The sequence below is a fragment of the Thunnus albacares genome, chromosome 2 (genome assembly GCF_914725855.1).
Source record: "Thunnus albacares chromosome 2, fThuAlb1.1, whole genome shotgun sequence".
Lineage (NCBI taxonomy): Eukaryota > Metazoa > Chordata > Actinopteri > Scombriformes > Scombridae > Thunnus > Thunnus albacares.
In genome coordinates this window covers 35,417,174-35,442,311 of record NC_058107.1, presented here as the reverse complement: position 1 = coordinate 35,442,311, position 25,138 = coordinate 35,417,174, and the positions used below count along the sequence as shown (strand labels likewise).

Below are 25,138 nucleotides of genomic sequence, written 5' to 3'. Positions count from 1 at the left end.
TTTATGTTTTTGCTGCTCCAATGACTTACCCTCTAGTCAAGCTTTCAATTAATCAATAAGTTGATCGACAGAAAATTAATTTACAACTATTTTCATAATCAAATAATTGTTTTTAGTCTTTTTTTTTTTTTTAAGCAAATATGCCACAAAATCTGCTGTTTTTAGCCTCTCAGATGTGATGATTTAATGTTTTCTTTGTCATTTAAATGACATTTAAATGTCACGTTTGACGGTCATTATAACCTTCATTATAACTGGCATTTTCACTATTCTCTGACATTTTATGGACAAAACATTTAAAATAATCGTCAGTTGCAGCCCTAAAAATGTCCATTTGTTCTGAAGAATAAACATCAAATCTAAGGGTCAGATTGACATCAAATGTACAAACATATTTATAATCTCTAGAGGTCCTTATCTGCAAATAAATACTACATTTGCCAAAAAATATACAATTTACATCTGGTGTCAGGTTGGGAGATTACATTGTTGGATGTTTGGTTGAGTAACAAAGCTGAACTTGTACTTAACTTCTTGTTCCAAAGTAGCTACAATGGAAACAAACTGCTCATCACAACCCTCCACCTTCAGTATTAACAGTCAGTCACGCCTCACTGTGAAGCACTTTGTCTGTGATTTATATGTTAGAATTAAAGAGGCGTCATGCAGTTTAAGTGAAATTGTTCAGCTGATGTGTTTCTCCTCAGCTCGCTGTTGGACAGAATCCAATAAAAGTTCCTAAATGAGCCGTTTTGTCATTTAGGAGAAGAAAAAAAACTCTGTTGCTTGGCTTTTACTGTGTGATTGACAGTATATTTAAACAAATTATAGTGCTCTTAAACAGGATGGTATTTAACTTGAACTGTCTGGTTAACAAAATGACGGTCATTCAAAAACAGAAAAGTGGAGTCTTATAACTTGGCATTAACAGTCATGTAAGGATTTTGTAGTGATTTCTTTTTCTCATAGTATGTTGTATTTTAGAGGGAAACTTACAACTTTCTGGCTTTGGTTTCTTGGATGTTTCCCTGTTTTAGCACCAGAGATGTTCACAATTAACTAAAAATAACAGTTGGATTATTTCTGCCCACAGTGAACAACTCATTTTTAGGCACGCTAACAGTTTTTTCTACCACTTTGGTTCATATCACAATAATTTGATAAATTTCTGTGGAATTTTGTACAGACGTCCATGTTCCCCAGAGGATGAAACCTACTTTCCCCTGACTTTTCCTCTAGCGCCACCATGAGGTTGAGTTTTGAAGTTTGGAGTGAGATGAAGTTTAGTTGACAGATTCATTTTTTTATGACCAAATATCTGCAAAAACTAAAAACATTCCCATCAGGCTCAGTTGAACTTCATGTTTAGTGCTAATAAGCAAACGTTAACATACTAAAACTCTAAATTAAGACGGTGAACGTGATAAACATCATATCTGCTAAATATCAACATGTTAGCATTGTCATTGTTAGCATGCTAGCATGCTGAATTTGGTATTTAGGCTCTGCGTTAAAACGATGCAAGAAATACGATCCAGGAAGTCGAATTGGAGTTAAAGATTAATGTGTTTAAAGGCTCATCGGACGCCAAACCAGCACACAGTAGTTTATAACACTCACAGACAGAATTTTACAGCTCTGGAAACTTATTGCAGAGGCAACTGATGTATTGTTTGTCGCGCAGATGGCGAGCTAAACCTGTTGGATGATGTTGTGTAGCAGCGCAGAGCTAATGTCGGTCTGAACGCCACCTTAAGCACAGACTCACAGAGCTGCTGGCACGGCTGTAGACTCTTAGTCTTGTTCCATTTTAAAATCTACTTAATTTGTTGACTAGATTTAAAGACTACAGATCTGTAGCTCAGCTCTGTAATGACTGTCATCAAGGGTGTATTACTCTAAACTAAAGGTCTAATTGTTGGCTTTGAAAGTTTGGGATAAAAATGGAAACGGTCACTATAAATACACATTACCCTCAAAGACAAGCAAACGTTTTGGTGCCTAATTTTACAAATTAAATGTAGGGCTGCAGAAAAACAGATTTTTTTGACAAGAATCTGGACTTGGAAACACAATGCATGCCACACAGTGCTTTATTAAGCAAATTAGGTTGCCTTCTTTTTCAGAACATACCACACAAATCTAGAGACACACATTCCTCCTCCTCCTCCTCCTCCTCCTCCTCCTGCTGCTGCTGCTGCACACTGCAATGTTTCTAATGACATTACTTGGGAATTTCTTGAACTGCCAGTCACGTCAGCTTTTTGTTTTCAGGAACAAACAGATCAGCGATCCGGTTTGTTTTTACACCTCTTGCTATTTTTCCCACCACTTCACCAGGATGCACGGACACTTAAAGGCTTTTTAAACAAAAGACAAACTGTGTTTTCACAGAAGTTTCCTCGACAAATTTGCTGTCAGAGGAAAAAGTGTCAAACTAGTTTACATGTCGGCTGTGAGGTCCTGTAAACCAAATTGTCACCAGTTGTGTGACAAATGCTGAATATCTACCCACCAAAGCACTGAATAAATCATCTAAAATAAAAGTTGTCATCAGTGTCAGAAGCCATGGGAATTAACTCAGTAATCCAGTTAGTTTTGGAAAAACTTGCTCACAACATGTTTTCTTAGTGTTGTTCTGATGAATCTGATCCTCAGTGGACAGACTGGTCATGAGGCTGTGAGACAGAGTAGGGGGAAAAACTGATGTCGGAGAACATGGCGTGTAGAAAATCATGTGTTGCCAAGTCTTAAGAATGTTTGGATTTGACCTAAATGTCAGGAAATGTTTGGGAATAAGTTCTTGTTTATCTGTTTATAAATACACTCTTCCTTTATGTTTTTTTTCTTCCTGTAAATCAACCGTCATTCTACGTGATATGTCTCAACTGCACCATCATTTCCAGTATTATTCCCTCAGCAGGATGAATCATATTCATCATTAACTGAATTCTGCAACCCACAAAGAATTTTGGAAATTAATAATTCATTGGAAGTACGTGAATGGAGGATAACAAACTGTTTTTTTTTTTTTGTTTGTTTGTTTTTCTGCTTACAGAGAGGAGGTTCAAGAAAACTGTGTTCGCTGGAGGAAGAGGTTTACGTTTGTTTCCAAAATGAGTGCCAACCCCCACACCGGAGTCCTGGATCCTTCTGTCTGCAGGGTGTCAGTCAGGAAGGTATGAATGTCAAAGTGACCTGTTTAAAACTGGAGCTAAACTAGATTATACAATGGGCTTCATGCAGGAAACACTCATCGAACAGATTCTCTCTTAAGGGGCAAATTTTGTGGCTTCAATAATTTTCTTGTACTTAAAATTTTCTTTAAATTTACAAGTGGTCCAGACTTGTCGTACGAGTCAGAGAAACACTTGTTTGACTGGATTATAATGTCTGAATCTGAATACATTTGGAGTTTAATTATGATACTAAAATCTAGGGCTGTAGTCTGCTGGTCGACTGGTCGATTAGTTGGTCGATATGCTCTCGTCCGACTAAATTCTCATTGGTCGAATAATCTCCGTGTTATTTTCATAAGGAGAAAAGTGCTACATCAACAGCCTTCCAGGATTAATCCATTATTTCCTGCGGCGGGAGGGACAGACTAACAAATTACCTGTGAAAACAACGGGGGTGTATTCAATACACCCCCGTTTTCACAACTTTGAACTCGCCCAACCTAATGGAGACTGCTGGGTCTAACTGTACTCAACGGTCACTGAACGTTTACTGAATCTGTGTTTCTCCATAATGACGCAACGAGAACCCCCGCCAGGCTAAGAAAATGTTTTTTAATATTTGATACGCGAATGAACATTAATTAATTCGGAAATCGACAGCGTTTGGGAGTCTCTGTGCAGCGCTGTTCCGGTACGTGAGTCAACGTTTGTTGTTGCCTGGGAAACCACTGGTCGCGTGGCTCCGTTAAGGAGTATGTTTGCGTAGCGAGTGGGAAAGAGCGAGGGGCAAAGAAGTGACGGTAGTTGCGAGTGGGGCAGAGGAAAAGGCTAGCAGTAAGTTGTCAGTACAGTACAAACTACAGTGTGTCAGTTAATAAATGCGAAAAAGTCACGTCTGTTGTTTCCCCAAATGCTGGAAAAGTAAAGGGGGTTAGCTCCAAAGTTAGCAACAATGGGTTAGCATAACCTCAAGACACAGAACAGAGAAATGTGTGGCTGCCGAGTTTACTGTGCACTCTGTCCCAATCAATCAACTAAAACTTACGGAAAAATTGACATTCTCTGCACCATATCATCATCATCATCATCATCATCATGGCTGCCAGTTTACATTTAGATTTTATGATTTTTATTGGCATATATCGGCGCAGCAGCTTCTACATGTCAGTAGCAGTAAACAGCTGCTTCAGAGTGTTTCTGCAGCTCTCCGTCCAGGATCGTGGTGTGTGTGTGTGTGTGTGTGTGTGTGTGTGTGTGTGTGTGTGTTGCAGCTGACAGTGTAACATCACCTACTGTAGACTATGATATTCTGTCACATGACATGTCATATTAGTCACGGAGCGATTCGCTTTAGAAAGATGTTTTTAGCGTCTAACTTCTCGTCAAAGCGTTCCCTCTTCATTTATTTCTGTCACGGTGCAGAGCTGCTCTGATGACACATAGTTGGCAGCTGGATTCATATTTTCTAACTGTTCCTTATCCGCTGATCTCTGACAGCAAGATCTGAAGCTCTCCGGTGTTTGGTGACATGTTTGTGAATGAAACTCGCCTATGAACGGAGCAGAACAGGTCGCCTTATATGGACATTTTTATAAAATCTCACCAAGGCTCATCTCCTCATGAGCAGGTGACATTCATCAGGCTGAAACACGCAATTTAACACAAGTTCTGGACAGTTAAATCCGACTTTTTAAGAATATGAGTTTTAAGAATATGAAAATGTTCTTGCATGAGGCCCAATGTCTTGAAAATTTGGGGGATTTTCACCAAAAAGTAAAGAAAAGTAAACTCTTGTTGAGTTAGAACATTCAGTTATGTTGTTGTTAGAGCTGTTTGGTCAGTTTTTATTATTCTTTGATCAGATATTTGCTCATTTAAATCATATTTAGAGTATTCTTTGCTTCTTTGTAATGCTGCTACAGAGCACAGGTACACAAAAACTCGCCAAACTCGTTCAAAGAGTCTTGAGACACCCACAGGAATGCCCGCAGGGTGTCATCATGAATTTGATTGATGCTAAATACATGTATGCCATGCGAACGCCGCCTCAGTGCCGTGTTCTGCTGCTCGCTCAGTGAGCTACACCGAAGCATGTGAGTGGTCTCGGCCTGTAATTTCAGTTCTCTTGGTGGAGCCCTGTAATTGGAGGCTGGTGTAATGTAAATTTGGATCAGTTGGATCACAGGGTTCATTACTCTCTTCCTGTTTTCCCCTGTAGGAACTGAAAGGAGGAAAAGCATATACGAAGGTAAGAGTCGTCTGCCTCACCTCTCACGTTCATAAACACATAGAAACAGTTACAGATGAGTCTAAGTCGGCCTTCTGCGAAGCTTAATACCACATGATGTAAATATTAGGATTTTCCAACAAGCGTACAACTTAGCAGAGCGTGAACATCAATCAGAAACTTGTCTTCTTCCTCACATTTGCCCGGAATCTGCAAAACATCCTGCCAGCCAATACCTCTCTCTTACCGTAACGGTGGGAATCCCTGACAGATGAGTCACGTCTCGTGAGTGAAAATACAAGGTCAAACCCCCACCCCCCACCCCCCACCCCCCTTCCAATGAAGACAAGAGTTTTGTGGATCCGTGGACCGTTGTTGCATGACAGGAACCGTTTCCTCTGTTTTCGCCCATTCTCCATTTAGATTTCCTTTTAGCTAAATATACCTCGTTTCCCTCCTTAGAAGTCGGCTTCCTTAAATACACACCTATGAAAACAGAAGCCTCTTAAAGAAAGGGAAACCTGGAGGAGGAAGAATGGGGAACCTTTCGCTTGCGAGACCTGCAGAGTTAATTTAAAACAACATCGCAACTGTAGTACAGACAAAGACAGTTTCCACATTGAAAGAAGCTGCGAGGGTTGTTTTTAGAGATAACAGCTTCCTTATCTGCAAAATCTGGTGCTGTATACAAATCCCATTTACAAGTTTTAGAGACACCATGAACAATGCTTCCCCAAGACTCGTAAAGAGATTTTAATGTGTAACACCGGTGGAGTTTCCCCTTTTTAAGGTATATTTCAGTCTGTTTTTTGTCAGTACTCTCCTGAAATCTCTTTTTTTCCCCCACCGTTTGTTAACATTACAGATATTTTCTGCATCTGCTCTTTCTAAAGTGTCATTCAAGCTATTTTACACTTATATTATGTAAAGTATTTCATTCCAAGATGCCACGTTAGACATTACGTTACATCTCGATGGGAAATTGTGACCTTGTGACCTTTCAAACTGTAGAGCACATCGTCTCACCTGAAATCATTAAAAGTACTTTGAGTGAAAACTGACATTGAGGTCTGAGGATTATCCAGAAAACCCCAAAACCACCTGATTAGATACCAACAATCATATATATATATATTTTGTGTGTGTGTGTCTTTGATTTGGGTGAACTGCCCCTTTTTTAAATATGTTTTCCTTCATCAAAGCCATTTTAAAAATACAGGTTTCCCTTCTGAAGTGTGTTTTTTGCACTCTGTCATCCACTAAACTTCAAACGCTCGTGACGTTAAAGATGTAAAAGTGCTCCTCTTGATAAATGATGGGTGTTGCAGAAATCTCATCTTTCTAAACATGTGCCAAAAAAAAAAAACGGGGGGGGGGGGGCAGCCAGTGAAAACCCTCCATTAGTGAGTCTAGAATTACTCTTCTCTCTTCTTCACCCCTCAGCTGGGCTTCACAGACCTGAACATGGCGGAGTTTGCGGGCTCTGGCTCCACTGTGCGATGCTGTCTGCTGGAGGGATACGACACCAAGAACACACGGCAGGACAACTCCATACTGAAGGCAAGGAAACGTGTGTCTGGTGATAGTAAATAACTGGAAAAAATGAGAAATAAAGAAGAAGAAAGCAAGCCGCTCTTTGAAAAATGTCTTTTATTGGGTATATTATAAGGTTATACTGCAAGCTCAACACATGCAAAACAAAAGCAAATCAAGAAATTAGACAAAACAAGTGTTTAGAAAACTGCTGCAAAGTGAGAAAACACAATTAAATACTGAAATGCAGTTGAAATTGTGCCATTTTTTAACAAATTTCCACTGCAGTATTCCTGTATTGTGTTGTGTTTTCTGTTTTGTACTGTTTTTTTCTAAATGCTACATGTGTTGTCAAATTGATGAAGATATTTGTTGTTTTCATGTGTTTTTATAAGCTGCAGTTCGTTAAGCTCTCTGTTAGAGCTTCAACCAACGATTATTTTCATTTATTGATTAATCTGAAGACTGTTTTCTTGATAAATAGATCAGCTGTTTGGTCTATAAAATGTCTCAACTGTGAAAAATGTGGATCAAACTCAAAGATGACGTCCTTAAATGTCTTGTTTTGTCCCGACTAACAGTCCAAAACCCAAAGATATTCAGTTTACTCTCATAGAAGACTGAAGAAACCAGAAAATATTCACGTTTTAGGAGCTCGAATCAGAGAATTTGGACATTTTTTTTCTTAACAAGTGACTCAAAACGATTATTTGATTAGCAAAATGATTCATTTTTATGTCGATTGACTAATCAACTAATCAATTAATCGTCACAGCTCTTCTCTCAGGGCCACCGTAGTATTTGTCTCTTGCCAAAGACGGAGTGATATTAACATCATAAAGATAATGAGGGATATATTTTTATCTCTCCTGGTTTAAACAAGAATTTTAATGTGCCATAAAGTTTATAGCTTCCAACGCCTAAAGCAAGCTTGATTATTAACTCTGAGAGTTCGACCTTTGACCTTTGACCTTTTTATTGATTGCTTCCTTTACTCTTCACTCTGTCCTCTTTTTGTCATGCAAAACCAGTGAGAGACTCGTTGAAATGCTTCGGTTTTTATCTTTAATGCATCTTAATTTAAAACAACAAGGTAACAACAGTTTCAGTTTTTCCTTCGAAGCGGAAGAAGAAGAAATATTGAGTTCAGTTAGTTCAACTTTGTTGTCATATAATGAAAATTTGAGTTTGTTAGCTCTATTTACAATGAAAGCAGATAGAAAACTCTAATTATCTAATCTAATATCTCCAGTTGATGCCTGCAAAACTTTTCATTTGACATAATAAACTATATTTCTATGAGAAACTGAGATCATCCTCTTCTGACTTCACTATTTCTTGAGGACTTAAACCTTTTTATTGGCAGCCTTATTATGTTTGTTAGGATGTAATTCATTAATATGTACAATATAGACAAAGACCACTTGGTATTTCAATATAAATCACCTATCAGAGCTGAGTGTGAAGTTATAGTTACCAGAAAAGAGAGAGACTCCTTTTAATTTCACTCTGGGTCTTTGTGGCTGAAGGAGATCCTGGTTAGTCTCTGAGGAGTTGAAGCTCTCTGTAGCGCCACCCAGAGATCATCAACACTAACTGCTCTATATATGAAATAAACGAGAGCCAAAACAGTCATGAGCGGTTCTGTCATCTCATTCCTCTCATGGACTTGGACGTAATTCATGCGTCAGTAAGCTTACCGGGAATTTACTCTTAAGCTTTCACAGTTATTTATTTATTTTTTATTATTATTTCTCAAGTAGCCAACATGCTGTCCAGATGAAATATGTTCAGCTACTGTTTTAAGTTTTTACAGGTTCTGATCTGAGTGTTGATAATGTTTCAGGTCCTGATGAAAGCAGAAACAGTTCTGATATGCAGTGTGTTGATTAACCGCTGTGCAGGAATGTAATCAGGTGAACAGGAAAGGAAACAGGAAAGGGAAGGAATACGATGCCGCACGACAGAGGAAAAAGGTTCCACAACTCTGGAAAATAGATGTCATAGATTTAGTCGTTTCCTTAGTGTTAGCTCAGAGTGTGAAAGGTGATTAAACTCTTCAGTAGTTGCTGCTGTTTGTCTTTGGAGGTAAAAGAAATATCTAAAAGAAAAACTGTACAAATATTGTTTTGGTTTTTTATTTTTAAAGGTGATCATCGGGATGACCCTTTTGTCTGGAGATCCGTGTTTTAAAACGTGAGTAGTTCACATTTCTTTATATCACAGTGATTTCATAGTTAACAGATGTTTTTATTTCAGCCTCATCTTGTTAAAAGTGATTAAAAGTGATTGTTTCTTTATTTAATATTGTGTTTGATGCATGTTGTTTTACATTTTGGAGTCTTTTTTTGTGTTTCTTTTCCCATTTGATATTTAAGTTCGGGGCTCGACTCATACTGGATCTTTGGGGTCGATACTGATATCACTATATCGGCCGATAATCTTACATATACAGAATATATACATAAACACACATTTTTTTGCAATTATCTCTCAAATGTGGTTATCAAACATCTAATGGAAGCATAATATTTTACAGTTTAACATTTAACTTTATTGTGTAAAATGACATCAGTGCACTGAAACAGCAAACTTCACTGGGAATTTAATGGTTATAAATAACTATAAATGAAAAAATACATATATATATTAAACTTGAATTAAGAAAAAGGATCAAATATACATAAAATGCTGCCTATATAACTTTTTTTTATTGGACCACATATACACCCATACCAATATATCTGTGAAAGGCCAATAATATCAGCTGATCCATTGGCTTTAATCTAAGTACCCAGCCTCTGTCAGTTAAACACACTTAATCTCTTTTAATCTTTACTGAACTCTACATTTACAAGTCGGTGAAGTACAGATGTTTTGTACATCTGTAAAACTGTCAGCAGGCAGTTTTTCTTTCATTCTGTGAAACTAATTACAAAAAAGACAAATTATCTTGGATAGTTTTTGTGCCGATGAAATGATTCTAACAAAACCTGATAGAAAAATACATTTTATTTCTGTTTTACAGCATTTTCAAAATTGTACTAATTCACTCTAGTAGTTCACATTCTGTATGAACAAATACACTCAACACCTTTATGCTCAAACTTCAGGAACATGATGCATCTCATCAATGTTCCACAGTTTTATAAATGGTGTTGTTTATCTCCAGTTGGCTGTTGTTTGTTAGAGGAGTTCTTCATAGAGTCCGCAGACATTCAGTGTACGTTTTTAACCTTTTCACCCAATAAACACTTTGACTCTTTCCTCTGCCCTTTGTTTCTGCGATGACTCAGTTTCCCCGCAGTCAATAAAGCAAATCTTACCTAAGCCTGCCAAACTAAGCTGCAAGCTGCAGCTCTGAGCTAATTTAATTTTCCAGACTGATAAGTTGTGTCTATTTTTTTCCCCCTGCAGTCCTCCCAGCACAGCAAAGTCCATCTCCATCCCTGGACGAGAGCACACCCTGCAGCTGGACTGTAAGGGGGAGGGAACGGCCGAGCAGGGGCCGGCCGGAGGGGTTTCTCTGGGCCGATCCGCCAAACCTCGACCCTCCATCAGCAGCTCAGGTACGAAACACGTCTGGACGGATAGATTAGTACTTCAGTCATGAGCAGAAAGGAGTCTTCAAGGTAGAGCTGGCTCCTGATAGGCAGTTACATTCTGGATCCAGTTTCAAGCCGGTAATAAACCTGATGTTTTTAAGGTCATGGTGCAAGAAATTAGAATTGGAAATGAAAGCTGCAGCGATAGTCAATGGAAAAATAAAATCAAAAGGAAAAATGCTGAAATTCTCTGGTTCCAGCTTCTCAAATGTGAATATTTGCTGGTTTCTTTAGTCCTTTATGACAGTAAACTGAACATCTTTGAGTTGAGGACTGTTGGTGAGGACAAAACAAGACAGTTGAGGACGTCATCTTCTCTACATGTTCTGACATTTTATAGACCAACCAGACAGATTAATCAATAATAATAATAATCGTACTGAGTATTTGAATATCAATCATCGATTTTTAGCTCTTAAATATGAAGTTATTATGATTTTTGTTGCCTAAAGTTGTTGAAAGCTAAACCTGAAAAGCGACTGGTGATAGAATTAAGACTGAGACCAGAACAAATGTCTTGTTTTTCCTGTTCAAACCATATTTTTGTCCCTTACAAAGACCAATAAGCAACACTTGAAATGTCAAAACAATTATAAAAAAGTATTTTTAATCATTTTGAAGACTGTTTGACTGTCTGAAGACAAGTTTGAAGACTGTTGACCTCATTTTTCTTATTTTTAGAACAGATGTGAAATTTTTTTTTAAAAAATCAATAAAATTATCTCCAAGTATCTAAAACATCAGAAAAAGTCATCTGGAGACTGAACTCATCCAGTGTTTTAAAACTTGGCCTGACCTGCCCCCCCACCCCCCCACCCCCCTCCCTCCCCCTCTGACTCAGCCAGATGTCTTTCAAAACAAGAGCCAACACCAGAAGTTTTTCTTTTTTGAGAAGATTTTCCTTGCATGGAAAACTAGTTGGCGATGTTTAAGTTTAAATGTGTTCATTTTCAAACGAAATGAAAAAAAAAAAAAGAAAACCTGTTTCGTTCCCACTTGGAAATCAGTGCAAAACGCCTTTTTTTTTTTTTTCTCCACGTAAAAAAGAAAAAGTTTGATCTTGTTCAAGTTCTCAGCTATGAGTCATCGATGTCCAAGAAAGTCCAAAGTTTCATTATGAACTAAAGTCTGTTTACAAAAGCAGCTGGTTTGATTTGTTTGAATGAAAAGCTGCCAACTCTTTGACTTTACAGGACCATAAAGTAAAATTACAGCCCATATAATTTTGAAATGATCTCTGAACGCTACCTCTCTTCTCTGAAAGTAAACAAAGACTCTTCTTGATGTGTGGTCTTGCAGAAGACATGACGGGGGGGGAAATGCGGGAGGAAATGTTCTGAGAAGAGTTTTTACTTTTGATTTCTCCCTTCAGGTCTCCTGGAAGAATCCGAAGCGAACCAGTCCATTCCTGGAGAAATCTTCCAGTCTGGTCACTCTCGTAACTCCAGCTACGCCAGCCAGCACAGCAAAATCTCAGGTTTGTTCCCCCTCCAGCCTCACCTGTGTTTTTCCCCTTTTTAAATATTCAGACATGTCTCTCAGTTTCTTTCCAGGACAGGAAACTCTGTCAATGAAAAAACTCTATCTTATCGTGGTGAAGGCGGCTCGCAGGCCAGAACCCTGCAGGTTGTGTTGATGGTGGCAGCAGCTTCTAAGGGAAACTGATGGTTTCCCAAGGAATCGAAAGTTGTGTTTTGAGATGTGCATCACTCAAAACAACAGTGACTCCAAGTACTTTTTGCCTGCTGAACAAATCAAAAACTGTGAGAAAATGCAATACGATCCAGGAAGGTTCGGTTTGACTAACAGAATGATGTTTTTTAAAGCTTTTATCAGACATCAAAAATGCTGCACAGCGGTTTGTAAAACTCACAGGCAGAATTTAACAACTCTAGAAAGTTATCTGAACTTAACTGTTTCATCTTTCTATTGCGACATAAACAGCAGAAACACTGCATCGACTCACTGACCCCGTTCAAAGAAATGAGAGAGCTGCATTATTTTTCCTCCGTGAATTATGAAGGAATGGCTGCACTAGAGGGAAACCAGGTTATAAACAGCTTGTAGGCACTTATGTTAGGTGTTTTAATTGAGTAAATGTACTTTATTCAAGTCCTGAAAGGCCTTAAAAAACATTTAATTCAGTTTATTTAGATATTATAGTCTAATTTCTTGCTGTAGGCACTATTGTTAGTTATATAATGTTTTCATATCTGATTGTAGGCTGTCGGGAGATGATATAAATTAAAAGTGGGGTTGTTCAAACAGTGGATTGTACTGCAGGAAGCACAGTCACTCCTGCAGCAACAGTAGCTACAAGAAGCTCATCATCTCATCAAAAAGTCTTAAATTTAACTCGGAGCTCACAGCTGAGCCTCCTCTGACGTCTCCTCCGATCTCTGACGTTCTTCTTCATGTGTCCGTGTCGTCCCGCAGGCTACAGCACCGAGCACTCCTGCTCCTCCAGCCTGTCCGACCTCACGCATCGCAGGAACACCTCGACAGGAAGCAGCACCTCCGGGGGCCTTGGCTTCATCGCAGATACGCCTACAGAGGGAGACAAGGACGCCGGACGCCCAGAAAGACCACCACGGCCCCCGCGGCCTGTTCTACCCCCTAACAGGCCTCCCAGGTACAGACATAAACCCCCTCTATCACTGCTCTGGTGATGGGAGTCCTAGGATTTTTACACTCCTTACATAAAAGCACAACATGTAAACTAGTTTAGACCTGTTCTGACTTTCTTCTTTTTTCTTGTACGTCAGGAGGAAGCAGGACTCCGTGGAGAGTCACCCCTCCTGGGTAAACGATACTCGGATAGATGCCGACGACATTGTGGAGAAAATCGTCCAGAGCCAAAATTTTGCAGACATCAACAACACTGAAGGTACAGTAGGAACACTGCTGCAGAATAATAGCTGATAGATTATATGTAGTGATTTATAAGAACAGAACAGCTGCCCCCCCCCCCCCCCTCCAAAAAAAAGTAAAATTATTGCTGCAGGAAAAGGAGAATGAAAACTCAGATTGCCTCCCTCCACAGTAAATAATCTGCTGAGCGTTTGATGGGTTTTTTATTTCTGTTTTAGAACCAAACCATCATAAAACAATCAGAAAACACTGATTTGCTGTTTCCTCTCTTTCACTCACTCTTGCTCGCTCCTCCTCTCAGCTTCTCTCTGCCTCTCTCTCTCTCTCTCCCTCTTCATCATCTCAATCCTTTTCAAAACGATTCAGGACATCGACAACAAAGCCAAACTTTGCTTTAAAGTCAACAAACAACACGAAATGCCCTCCCATCCTCTAAATATCAATACCAGAGTACTTCATTGTTTTATGAATGAAGCAAGTCGAAGCAGCCGCAGCGTCGTCAATGAGCGACAGTAAGTCCAGCAAACCCCCACCCGGAGCCCCCGGGACTATCCTACAGGAACTACACGTAGTCCCTGGTTCTTCCCGTTGACACACAGGTTTATTCCCGAGTTCCTTAAAAGGTTCTCGGTCTACTGGGAAAGTTCCAGCAGTGGAAACACCCTGCAAGACAAAAGAAGACAAGAGTCTCTTGTGTCCCATTAAGGCTAGTTTGGCTGCAGCTTCGAGATTTCTGGCACTGGGAGATGGACGTAGGAGTGGTTTATGGGAAACGTGGTCTTGATTTTGAGAAACATCAGCGCTGATGATATCACTGGTGAGAAGCGGAGGCTTTCGCTTTCCCAACACGGTCTCATTTGTTTACAGTGAATCCATTAATTTTACAGTTAGTTTGACAGAAGCTTATTGATGAATAAAAGTGTTAGACGCAGCAGCAGCGCCTGTAACCAAGACACCATGTTTGGACTGAGCTCTCCTTTTAGTTTTCCAGCTCTGTGTTTTGTCACTTTTTTATTGTCAGGTGTGTTGATGCCCTCTGGTTTCACTCAGCGCTCGTTAAGTCGGTTTTCTGTGTGTTCTCGTTTTCAGACAGCAACCTGCGACTGTTCGTCAACAGAGACGGAACCACCGCGCTCAGCGGCATCAGGCTCGGAAACAGGTGATTCTCCTTTTTTTTTTATTTTCTGTTTATCTGTCACTTCCTCCTCCCGTTGTTCCTCCAGTCTGCGTCTGTGTCCTCCTCTCTCTTCCTCTTTTCCTCCCCTGATGTCGTTTTCACTTAACTGACACCAGATTTAAGTTTTACTGATGGAAACAATTCTGCTCTGGAGGCAGAAATACCAGTTTTTAGTTATGACCTTGATAGTTTAACCAAACTAAAACAGATTATCTTATTAGCAGCTAAGAACTATAACTTCCATGAGGCTTTTAGTAGCTCACTCACAGCTAAGAGTCATGGGAGTTGTGGTTTCTCATACATAGGCTCTACTTTGGCAGCCCACCCAGGTAGATAAAACCCAAATTCAATTTTTTTTTTTGTCCCCCCCAATTAAGACATGCAGGGTTTCACATTAAACTGTGGCAGGCTGCCACAGAAAGCCCACAATCGCACAGTGTAAAGGAGTCTTTATACATCTGTCGACCTCATATTTAGTGTCAGATCCCATAAATAAGTTACTTAAAAACTAGGGGTGTGCCCGAATACAAATAGATTATTCAGCAAAGCACAAATAATGGGTTTTTTTATTACGAATATTTGTTTCATACAAATATCTCTGTACATCCCTACTAAGTATTATAAATACTAAAATGTAAAAGTTTTTTAAAACAACGTCTGTTAATGAATATGTAACAAATATTTGTTTCATACAGATATTTTAAACAATATTTGTTAGGTAGAGGTCTGTCTGCAATGAGGCATAAATGAGTAAAGTTTTAGCTCAGTAGTCAGCGCAGTCGTCTATGATCTGGGAGACTTATTGTAACACTAAAATTAAAAGTGTAATAATAACAAAAACAGGATTTTTAAGCCTCTTTCCACTTTTATTCGAATACAAATACAAATAATTTTGCTGCCTCAACAAATACAAATACAAATACAGGGCTTTCTGCACATCCCTATTAAAAAGTTGAGGAAACTGTTACGATGATCTATAAACCATCTCATAATGTTGTTAATGCATTGTAGGACATTACTCATTGTGAAATGATCAGACTTCAACAAAACCAATAACCAGGTTTAAACATTAGTTTCTCCTTCTTACAAAACTCATAAGCATCAATCTACATACATACAAAATACATTGAAACAAAAATACATAAATCTAGTGTAAATATAGTGTAGATAAACATACATTGTAATGATGAAAGTGAGCGTTAGCAAAAGGTGTAAACACACAGTCTGACTCTGTTTGTTTGGATCTTTGCAGGGTGTCTGCAGGCGGGTACGAGCCTGTGGTGATAGAGAGCCATTGAATCGGACGGCGGCAGAGGCGACTTGTGACCCGCCGATCGTCTCGTCTTGTCTTCTGTCTCGCCGGTTTTCCAGGAGCTTCGGCTGGTCTGAAGCCATGAAAGGGAAAACCTTGTCAGTTTGCACTTTATGTGAAATGTGTGACGGTCCTCGTCTGCACTCCGTTCAGCTGTGTTTGTTACGTTGAGGGCGTCTTCTCAGACTTGTGGTGTGTTTACCTGCTGCTGTGGTGCAGTAACTCATTTTTTGGATCTAAGTCCAGAGATTACACAGCCAATTTAATCTGTTTAGAGATGAAGATACAGATACTAAAATCATCCATGTGTCCCTAGTTGATCTTTGTAACTGATGCGACATGCTTGTGGTGATAATAAACCATCAGTTCCTCTAAAGGATAATTAACTGGAGATGTTTAAACACTATCTCCAGAATCCTCAAAGACTCTTCTAACCATCTGGATGAAAAAAATAATAATAATAAAAGATTTTTTAACCTGTTTCCCAAGTGGTACCTCTGTTTCAGAACCAAAACAAAGCTGGCAGCCTGCTGGTTATCTGAATAGAAAACAGAGACACAACAGGATAAAACCTTTTTTGTTGTGCAGTGAACAGAATATTTTGTCATCCAGATGTTTGGAGGAGTCTTTGCCAAAACAACTATAAGACCTTCTGGGTTTTTCCAAACTTAACCCAGTTATTCTCTTCTTTTAGAGAAACTGATGGTTATATCGGCACAAACTGGTGCAAGGAGCCATTTATGAATTTATATTAGATAAGATGAGTGTTAATTAATGCTCGTTTTTAGGGGTTTTATACTTCAGTGACTGTCTTTAATATACAGTCTTACTCACTGAAATAAAGAAGCTGGTTATATATTCAGGCTTCAGTCTTAAAAAGCACATTTTAGCCCGACTGTTTTATTGTCAGTACAGTTCATTCTACACTTACTTGTCTTTACTTCTTCTCAGACACTTTATATATCAATCTTAATTAAGCTACTTGACATTTCTCAGCAGCTAACGTGCACATGAACCATCACTTCACCAACTGAATGAACGATTTAGAAAAAGTGTCTTTGAGAAGAAATGAGTGAAGAGTCAGAAACTGATTATGGTACAATTTGGGCTAAAATGATCTTTTTAGGTTGACTAATAGACAGAATGTGTGGACAGTCTTTACGTTGACGTGTAATGAAACTATATTAAAACTAGTTAGACTCTAACTGCTATAAAGTCAGTTAGAGGAAGTGACTGAGGCTACTCAATGATGCACCAGGGACGTATGGATGATGTTTATAGTTATATGTGAACTTCTGCTAAAGGATAAATCTGGTGATTTTCTATATTTTTCTTATTGTCAGCAAATCTCATGTATTTACAAGTATTGTGTGTATATTTAAAGCCTGATATGTCTTATTCCTCTGTGCCGTAGACCTCCATTGTTGTCTGGAAACTATTAAAAACACGTCAGTGAGTCACACCGCTGCACTGGGTGACATGTTCCTTCATTACGAAGAGTTTGGTCACTTAAGTTTGTTTAGAAACGACTTTATACTGAAGTTATTTTCAATGTAGTGCAAAGTCAAGAGGTTATGTTATGTAGCAAAACAAGCTAGCGAAGCTGTAAGCAGAACAGCGTTCCTGCACATGCTCAGTAGCGTCCGCCGTACACAGAACTACTCTCCTGAGACTGAAAATGTGATCGCTGTTATTATCTTTGGAGCCGTTTCTAAACAAACTAACATGATCAAACTCTTCATGATGAAGGAACATGTCACCCAGAGCAGCGATGTGACCCACTGACGTGTTTTTAATAGTTTTTGGACAACAACGGAGCTCTACGGCACAGAGGAATAAGATATTTCAGGCTTTAAATATACACACATACACAATACTTGCTAGTAGATCAGTTCATTGTTGGTTTGGCTCTGCGCATGAGATTTATTGACAAGAAGAAAAATATAGAAAATCAGCAGACGTATCCTTCAAACAAACAAGCCACTTTAGAATAAGATTGATTTCTTCATCTCATGTCATAATAACATCATACCCGTAACTTCTGTAGTATGTTATGCTCTCCTGTACCAACAGTCATTGTTGGCAGGTTATAGTAACACTTAAATTCGGCCTCATGTCTTTGATCACAATTAATCTGTGATGCTTTTTTTTTTTTTTTGGTTGCTGCAAATTCCAAAATACAAGCAAGGCTCCAGCTGGCTTTTATGTGCTGAGATAAACCTGAAGGAATTTAGTTCCTGTGTAATGTCGAACAGAACAAAATTTCATCATGATTTTGATTCAGGAGGGAAACATTTAAATTCTTAAAACTCAACAACTGAGACACAACAACAGAAACAGGATAGAATAACTGTACGTGCAGTTTACAGACACATAATCCGCACCTAAAAATCTCTGAATCTGAAGTGTGTTATCATCCACTGAAGGGCAGCACAGCCAACACTGAATGTGATCACGGGTTTAGAAAAAAACCACTGAGCAGCTGTGAAAGTGCAGAAACTCTGAATCGCTTTAGTTTCTTTGTCTCTGTTCCCTGTTGATCAGGGAACCACAGTCGAACCACTTTTGTGCCTGTGACGTGTTAAAGTTTTTCTCTTGAATGACCTGAAAGCACCATGAAAACTGTGATAAACAGAGTGCTAGTGATGGTGAGGAGAGAAATTATTGTTCTTTCTTTTTTTGTTTATTCTGATTTCTTTTATCACATTGCAGGTGTAGCCATTTTGGAAATCCCACCGTATTCATAGAGAACGCTTAAAACTACTGCTGCGCTCCATCTCCATGAAGGATTCGTTGTAAACATGTAGTTCTTTCTCCTCAGCCATTAGAAGTAAAAACAAAACATGTGGTCAGCTGAACGGCGTTAGTTCTGCGGTACAAACTGTTCTGGTTTTACTCTTGAGGAAAGAGTTAACTCCATGAAGGAGGGATTTGAAAGTCTTTGTTGCCCCCTGGTGGAGCAACAGCCTACCGTCAGGTTTCTCACAGGCCCCCCTTTTTTTTGGGAGTTTACAAGGATGTTTACATCGAGGTCAGGCTGGTTTGTTTACTGCCGTCTCAAGATGAACAAACACCAGCGTCAGAAAGAGGATGAATTTTGTTTTTTGTTTTTTTTGAGTTTCTGTTGCTCTGATGGACCCAAAAACAGAAGAAGAAGAACTGAAATGTTGGCAACCAGCTGGCTGGTTGATACTGTTTTTGTTACTTTTATAAGAAAGTTTTCTGTTTTGGAGTTTAAACTCTGCAAACACGTCCACCTCAAGATAGAACAGGAAAGATTTTTATCTTTTATAGAGTCTTAAAATCTTAGATTTTTGTTTGTAAAACAAGTAAAAAAAACTTTTCAAATTCAGATAATTTCACAAACCTCTCAAGTTAAGTTAAACGAACAAGGATGTTAAGTCCGAGGTGACATCCTCAAATTGCTGGTTTTGTTTGGCCAACAAGATATTTGATTTACAATTAAATAAAATTGAGGAAAGCAGTAAATCTGCACATTTGAGAGTCTGGAACCAGCAAATGTTTGACAAGTGCCTGATAAATAACTGATTAATCATTTATCTAAACAATTAGCAATTAATTTTTCTTTTTTATCTTTTCAGCCAAAGTGTTTTCATGTCAGAAACAAGTAAAAATCATCTTTTTGGCAGATTTTTATTTGCAAGAAAAATCAGATTTTAAGACTCAGTTCTTTTTGTCGGTAAATTTGTTTTTGTGGAGTTTAGTTTTAAAGTGAAGCTGCAGTTTTCTTGCTTCTCCTCTTCATCACACTACTCTTGGTTGAATCCAGGAAAAAAAATGTATTAAGTTGAATCACTTTTCTTTACACTACCGTGTTTGTATTTTTTCAGCTGTATGTTTATTAATCACATGGCGTCGGGTTAGTTATTCTCACATTTTGGGGATGAACCACTGATCGTAGAGTCTGCATTTTGGGTTTACGTCCCCGCAGCCCTTAGTATTCTTTTAAAGCATTTATTTATATATTTTTGTTCCTTTTTTTTCTTTGTTTTTTTTGTCTGGAGGTTAGTCATAAGCTATGCACACAACTTGCCTCCCTGTGCTTTTTTTTTTCTATTAGTAATTCTAACAGATTATTCTATTGTAACAAAGCTAGTATAATCTAAATTTATAGAGAAAACGAGTTGGAACTGTTCTTCCAATCAACACGTAGTTACTACAATTTATTTTTTTTCTGGCATTTCAGCAGAAATGACTTCTAAATAATAAAAAGCTAATCAGAGTTCTTATCTGTCATGTTTTTTTTTTTTAATCCACAGTGTTGTTTGTGTGTTTGTGTGTTCATTCAGGACCAGTTTAAAGAGTCTTCTAAGGTTTATTGACAATAGACTCTCTGGTGTTTTCACAGACTTTCAACCACCAGAGTTCACTGTCTGACATAATGTGAGATATCACAAGACAAACACAGAACATAGTTGAACAGACAGTTGAATCCCAAGAAAAGGCAACAGACTCATATAACATCACATCATAAGAGACAATAGTTGTGTAACACTAGTTCAAAGTGCAGTAATTTATAAAAAAAAGTGAACAAAATCAAATCAAGATACCATAATTGTATTCAGGAACTCTTGTCTACTAGTTTAACTTGACTTAAAGCTGGAAGGATTTGACTCATTTTTAATTAAAGGATAAAAATTATGAGGTGCAGCTTTAAAAAAAAAGCTCCCTTGTTTCCCCATGAATTCACAGCCAAACATTTTTAAATATTTAAATCTTCCCTTTAGATTCTCTGTCGATGGAAGTGTTATTTCTATTTTCGTCTGTTCATTTGATCTAACAGCAGAGGGCGTCTCTACACATAAATACTTCATATAACAGACACTGCATCTAAAACCTGCAGGTAACAAGGAGGATGCCCAGTTTAAAAGTGCAGTGTGTAGAATTTAGTGACATTTAGTGGAACTGGCTCAGCAGAAATGAAATATAATATTCCTAAGTATGTTTTAATTAGTGTATAATCACCTGAATCTAATCTGAATCCTACACAGTGGTCCTTTAAAGTTATACAGTACGGCAGCTTAACACCATACTAGTAGATTGGAAATGAATGCAACAAGTACAATAACTACAACATGAAGAGCGGTACAGAAAACCATCAAAGAACATACAGTTCTTAATATCAACAAGGACACACAGGAACAACAACATACAGTTAAAAATGTTTAAAATTAAATGTATTAAATTTAATGTAAAGAAGAAATGTCTATGGGAAAATACACAAGTAAATAAATACATAAAGTAAAAAGATAAGATAAGAAGGTCCTTTTCTTGGTTCTTCACATGGTTCACAGAGAATGACTCATCCTCGTGCCTGAGAAATGGTTTTATATAAGTATAAGGCTCATTATGAAACTGTCAGAACGTCTTTGCCACAGCATGACAAAAAAAAAAAAAGATGAGGAATAGAGTGTTTCTGGTGATTTACAAAAAAGTACAGAGATCTGCAATGTCCACATATTTTGCAATACATGAATCAACAGGATTCATACAGTGTAGTAGTTTAAATTGATGGCTTGGTTTTTGATGATGTTGGAACCTAAAAAGACATCAAAAACCACATGATCTAAAGATGGTGCTGTTGTGTTCTGACAAACCCTTTCACATCCCAGGTTTAATCATCATCTGTGGCAGAAAGTAGATTCTCACGCTACGTCTCTATGCCATACACAGCGGTGGAAGAAGTATTAAGATCATTTACTTAAGTAAAAATACCAATACAGCAACGTAAAAATACTCTGTTACAAGTGAAAGTCCTGCATGAAAAGTCCTACTACAGTAAAAGTACATAAGTATTATGAGCTTGATGTAGTTAAAGTATTGCAGTAAAAGTAGTGGTTTGGTCCCTCTGACTGATATATTATTATATATGACATCATTAGATTATTAATAGTGAAGCATCAGTGTTAGAGCAGCATGTTACTGTTGTAGCTGCTGGAGGTGGAGCTAGTTTACACTACTTTATATACAGTTGGCTAGTTTAGTCCAGTGGTTCCCAACCTAGGGGTCGGGGCCCCTCCAAAGGGTCACCAGATAAATCTGAGGGGTGGTGAGATGATTAACAGGAGAGGAAAGAAGAAAAAACAAAGTTCTGATACACAAATCTGTTTTCAGTTTTTTTGGACTTTTTCTCTAATCTTTGATTTTTGGTGAAATATTGGATCATTTGAACATTTATTGAAATGAAAGCATGTGAGAAGTTTAGAGGGAAAAATCACTATTTGGTGGAGCTGTTAACAACTCATAGACATGTGAAATGTGACCCCGACTACACACTGCTTTTTGTAAGACGTCAAAAGACAAAAAGGTTGGAAACCACTGGTTTCATCTTTAACAATGTGTTGTATTTTAAAAGCTTGTTATATTATCCATTGTGTCAAATCTTCATCTGAAAACTAACTAAAGCTGTAAAATAAATGTAGTGGAGTAGAAAGTACAATATTTCCCTCTGAAATGTAGTGGAGTGGAAGTATAAAATGTAAATATTCAAGTAAAGTTCCTCAAAATTGTATTAAAGTACAGTACTTGACTGAATGTACTTAGTTACTTTCCACCACTGGCCATGTATTAAAAATATAATCACCAAAAAGTAGGTTTTCTTTACAAAATATTAAAACTACTCAAGTATTTATTGAAATGATGAAACGTTTGGCTGCCTCTAAGATCAGATCAAATTAACCATACAGGTGTTTTCACTACCTGATTACACGTCATCGTTGTAAATTCTTCCCATCACAGCATATAATTACAAGCTTCATTATTATGTTTGTTATTCATCTAGGTCTTCCATGATGGCTGTCTTTTAATCCCTTAATTGATTAATTAGGAGGATGGTTGGTTTTACAGAAGTCAGTGTGAGTTTTTTCTTCTGTATTTGAGCTACTTGCTTACTTGTGGATAATAACATCCATACTGAGCTGTTTTTGTTGGATGTTATTTATGCAAAGCCTTGTTGGTGAAACTTGTGGAGGTTTAATTAGCTGCTAATGTTCAGCTGTAGTTTAACCAACTGGTTATTGTCTATAAATGTTGGGTTTAATTTATAGATAACTGATTAAACACAATATTCTTAGTGTTTTAATCTCAGAAACTACTGTATATATCTTTAATGTTACAGTTACTGTGTAGCAACATGGCTGGATTGAGCTGGGACGCCCTGGGCCCCTAAAATGAGCTTTAAAAGGTGCTTTAGTGTCTTTCAGCTCACTGATTTGGTTTTTACTGCCCACATTTTTTTTTTACCATTTTACCAAAGTGAGTGGCTAGTTTGTGGACATGCTGGATATTTTATCCTCAAGATTTGGTGGAGACCAGTACAGAACTAAAAGGTGAGAGAATATTGGACTTAAATGGGCCAAAACAGAAACAAATAAATTCAACTGGGCTTGATTTGTGTCTGCTGGATGTACAAAACTATTTGCCCTCAAATGGCAAATGTAAGTTTAATATGCGCTCTCCTTCTAGCTCCGTTTCTTGATCCCCACTAACTCCTCAGGGAAATATCTGGCTCTCTGAGCTGCTAAATGCACCACTATGTTCACCAGCAAGTCACTAACTGTGTTTATATTCTGTTAAGTGTTAGGCACTTGAGCATACTTGAACTACATCAAGCTCATAATACTTATGTACTTTTACTGCAATACTTTAACTCCATCAAGCTCATAATACTTATGTACTTTTACTGCAATACTTTACATCAAGCTCATAATACTTATGTACTTTTACTGCAATACTTGAACTACATCAAGCTCATAATACTTTTGTACTTTTACTGCAATACTTGAACTACATCAAGCTCATAATACTTATGTACTTTTACTGCAATACTTGAACTACATCAAGCTCATAATACTTATGTACTTTTACTGCAATACTTGAACTACATCAAGCTCATAATACTTATGTACTTTTACTGCAATACTTGAACTACATCAAGCTCATAATACTTATGTACTTTTACTGCAATACTTGAACTACATAAGCTCATAATACTTATGTACTTTTACTGCAGTACTTGAACTACATCAAGCTCATAATACTTATGTACTTTTACTGCAATACTTTAACTACATAAGCTCATAATACTTATGTACTTTTACTGCAATACTTGAACTACATCAAGCTCATAATACTTTTGTACTTTTACTGCAATACTTGAACTACATCAAGCTCATAATACTTTTGTACTTTTACTGCAATACTTTAACTACATCAAGCTCATAATACTCATGTACTTTTACTGCAATACTTGAACTACATCAAGCTCATAATACTTTTGTACTTTTACTGCAATACTTGAACTACATCAAGCTCATAATACTTATGTACTTTTACTGCAATACTTGAACTACATCAAGCTCATAATACTTATGTACTTTTACTGCAATACTTGAACTACATCAAGCTCATAATACTTATGTACTTTTACTGCAATACTTGAACTACATCAAGCTCATAATACTTTTGTACTTTTACTGCAATACTTGAACTACATCAAGCTCATAATACTTTTGTACTTTTACTGCAATACTTGAACTACATCAAGCTCATAATACTTTTGTACTTTTACTGCAATACTTGAACTACATCAAGCTCATAATACTTTTGTACTTTTACTGCAATACTTGAACTACATCAAGCTCATAATACTTATGTACTTTTACTGCAATACTTGAACTACATCAAGCTCATAATACTTATGTACTTTTACTGCAATACTTGAACTACATCAAGCTCATAATACTTATGTACTTTTACTGCAATACTTGAATTACATCAAGCTCATAATACTTATGTACTTTTACTGCAATACTTGAACTACATCAAGCTCATAATACTTTTGTACTTTTACTGCAATACTTGAACTACATCAAGCTCATAATACTTATGTACTTTTACTGCAATACTTGAACTACATCAAGCTCATAATACTTATGTACTTTTACTGCAATACTTGAACTACATCAAGCTCATAGTACTTATGTACTTTTAATGCAATACTTGAACTACATCAAGCTCATAATACTTTTGTACTTTTACTGCAATACTTGAACTACATCAAGCTCATAATACTTTTGTACTTTTACTGCAATACTTGAACTACATCAAGCTCATAATACTTATGTACTTTTACTGCAATACTTGAACTACATCAAGCTCATAATACTTATGTACTTTTACTGCAATACTTGAACTACATCAAGCTCATAATAC

At 37.5% G+C, this 25,138-nt stretch overlaps 1 protein-coding gene across 2 annotated transcripts in view; it reads left to right on the top strand.

The window, feature by feature from the left end:
* The window catches only part of fam102aa (family with sequence similarity 102 member Aa), a 38,419-nt gene extending 21,116 nt beyond the window's left edge, over window positions 1–17,303 (top strand). The window contains exons 3-12 of one of the 2 annotated variants that reach the window (XM_044332486.1): window positions 3,059–3,179; window positions 5,398–5,427; window positions 6,850–6,966; window positions 9,089–9,135; window positions 10,357–10,508; window positions 11,917–12,021; window positions 12,981–13,176; window positions 13,310–13,431; window positions 14,505–14,574; window positions 15,845–17,303. In XM_044332486.1, coding sequence (XP_044188421.1) covers window positions 3,059–3,179; window positions 5,398–5,427; window positions 6,850–6,966; window positions 9,089–9,135; window positions 10,357–10,508; window positions 11,917–12,021; window positions 12,981–13,176; window positions 13,310–13,431; window positions 14,505–14,574; window positions 15,845–15,890 — 1,006 coding nt within the window. In that variant the 3' untranslated portion in view covers window positions 15,891–17,303. Of the gene's footprint in view, window positions 1–3,058; window positions 3,180–3,972; window positions 4,007–5,397; window positions 5,428–6,849; window positions 6,967–9,088; window positions 9,136–10,356; window positions 10,509–11,916; window positions 12,022–12,980; window positions 13,177–13,309; window positions 13,432–14,504; window positions 14,575–15,844 lie in introns of those variants that run through there. The other variant, XM_044332494.1, reaches the window with a different exon arrangement.
* The last annotated feature ends 7,835 nt before the right edge of the window (window positions 17,304–25,138 follow it).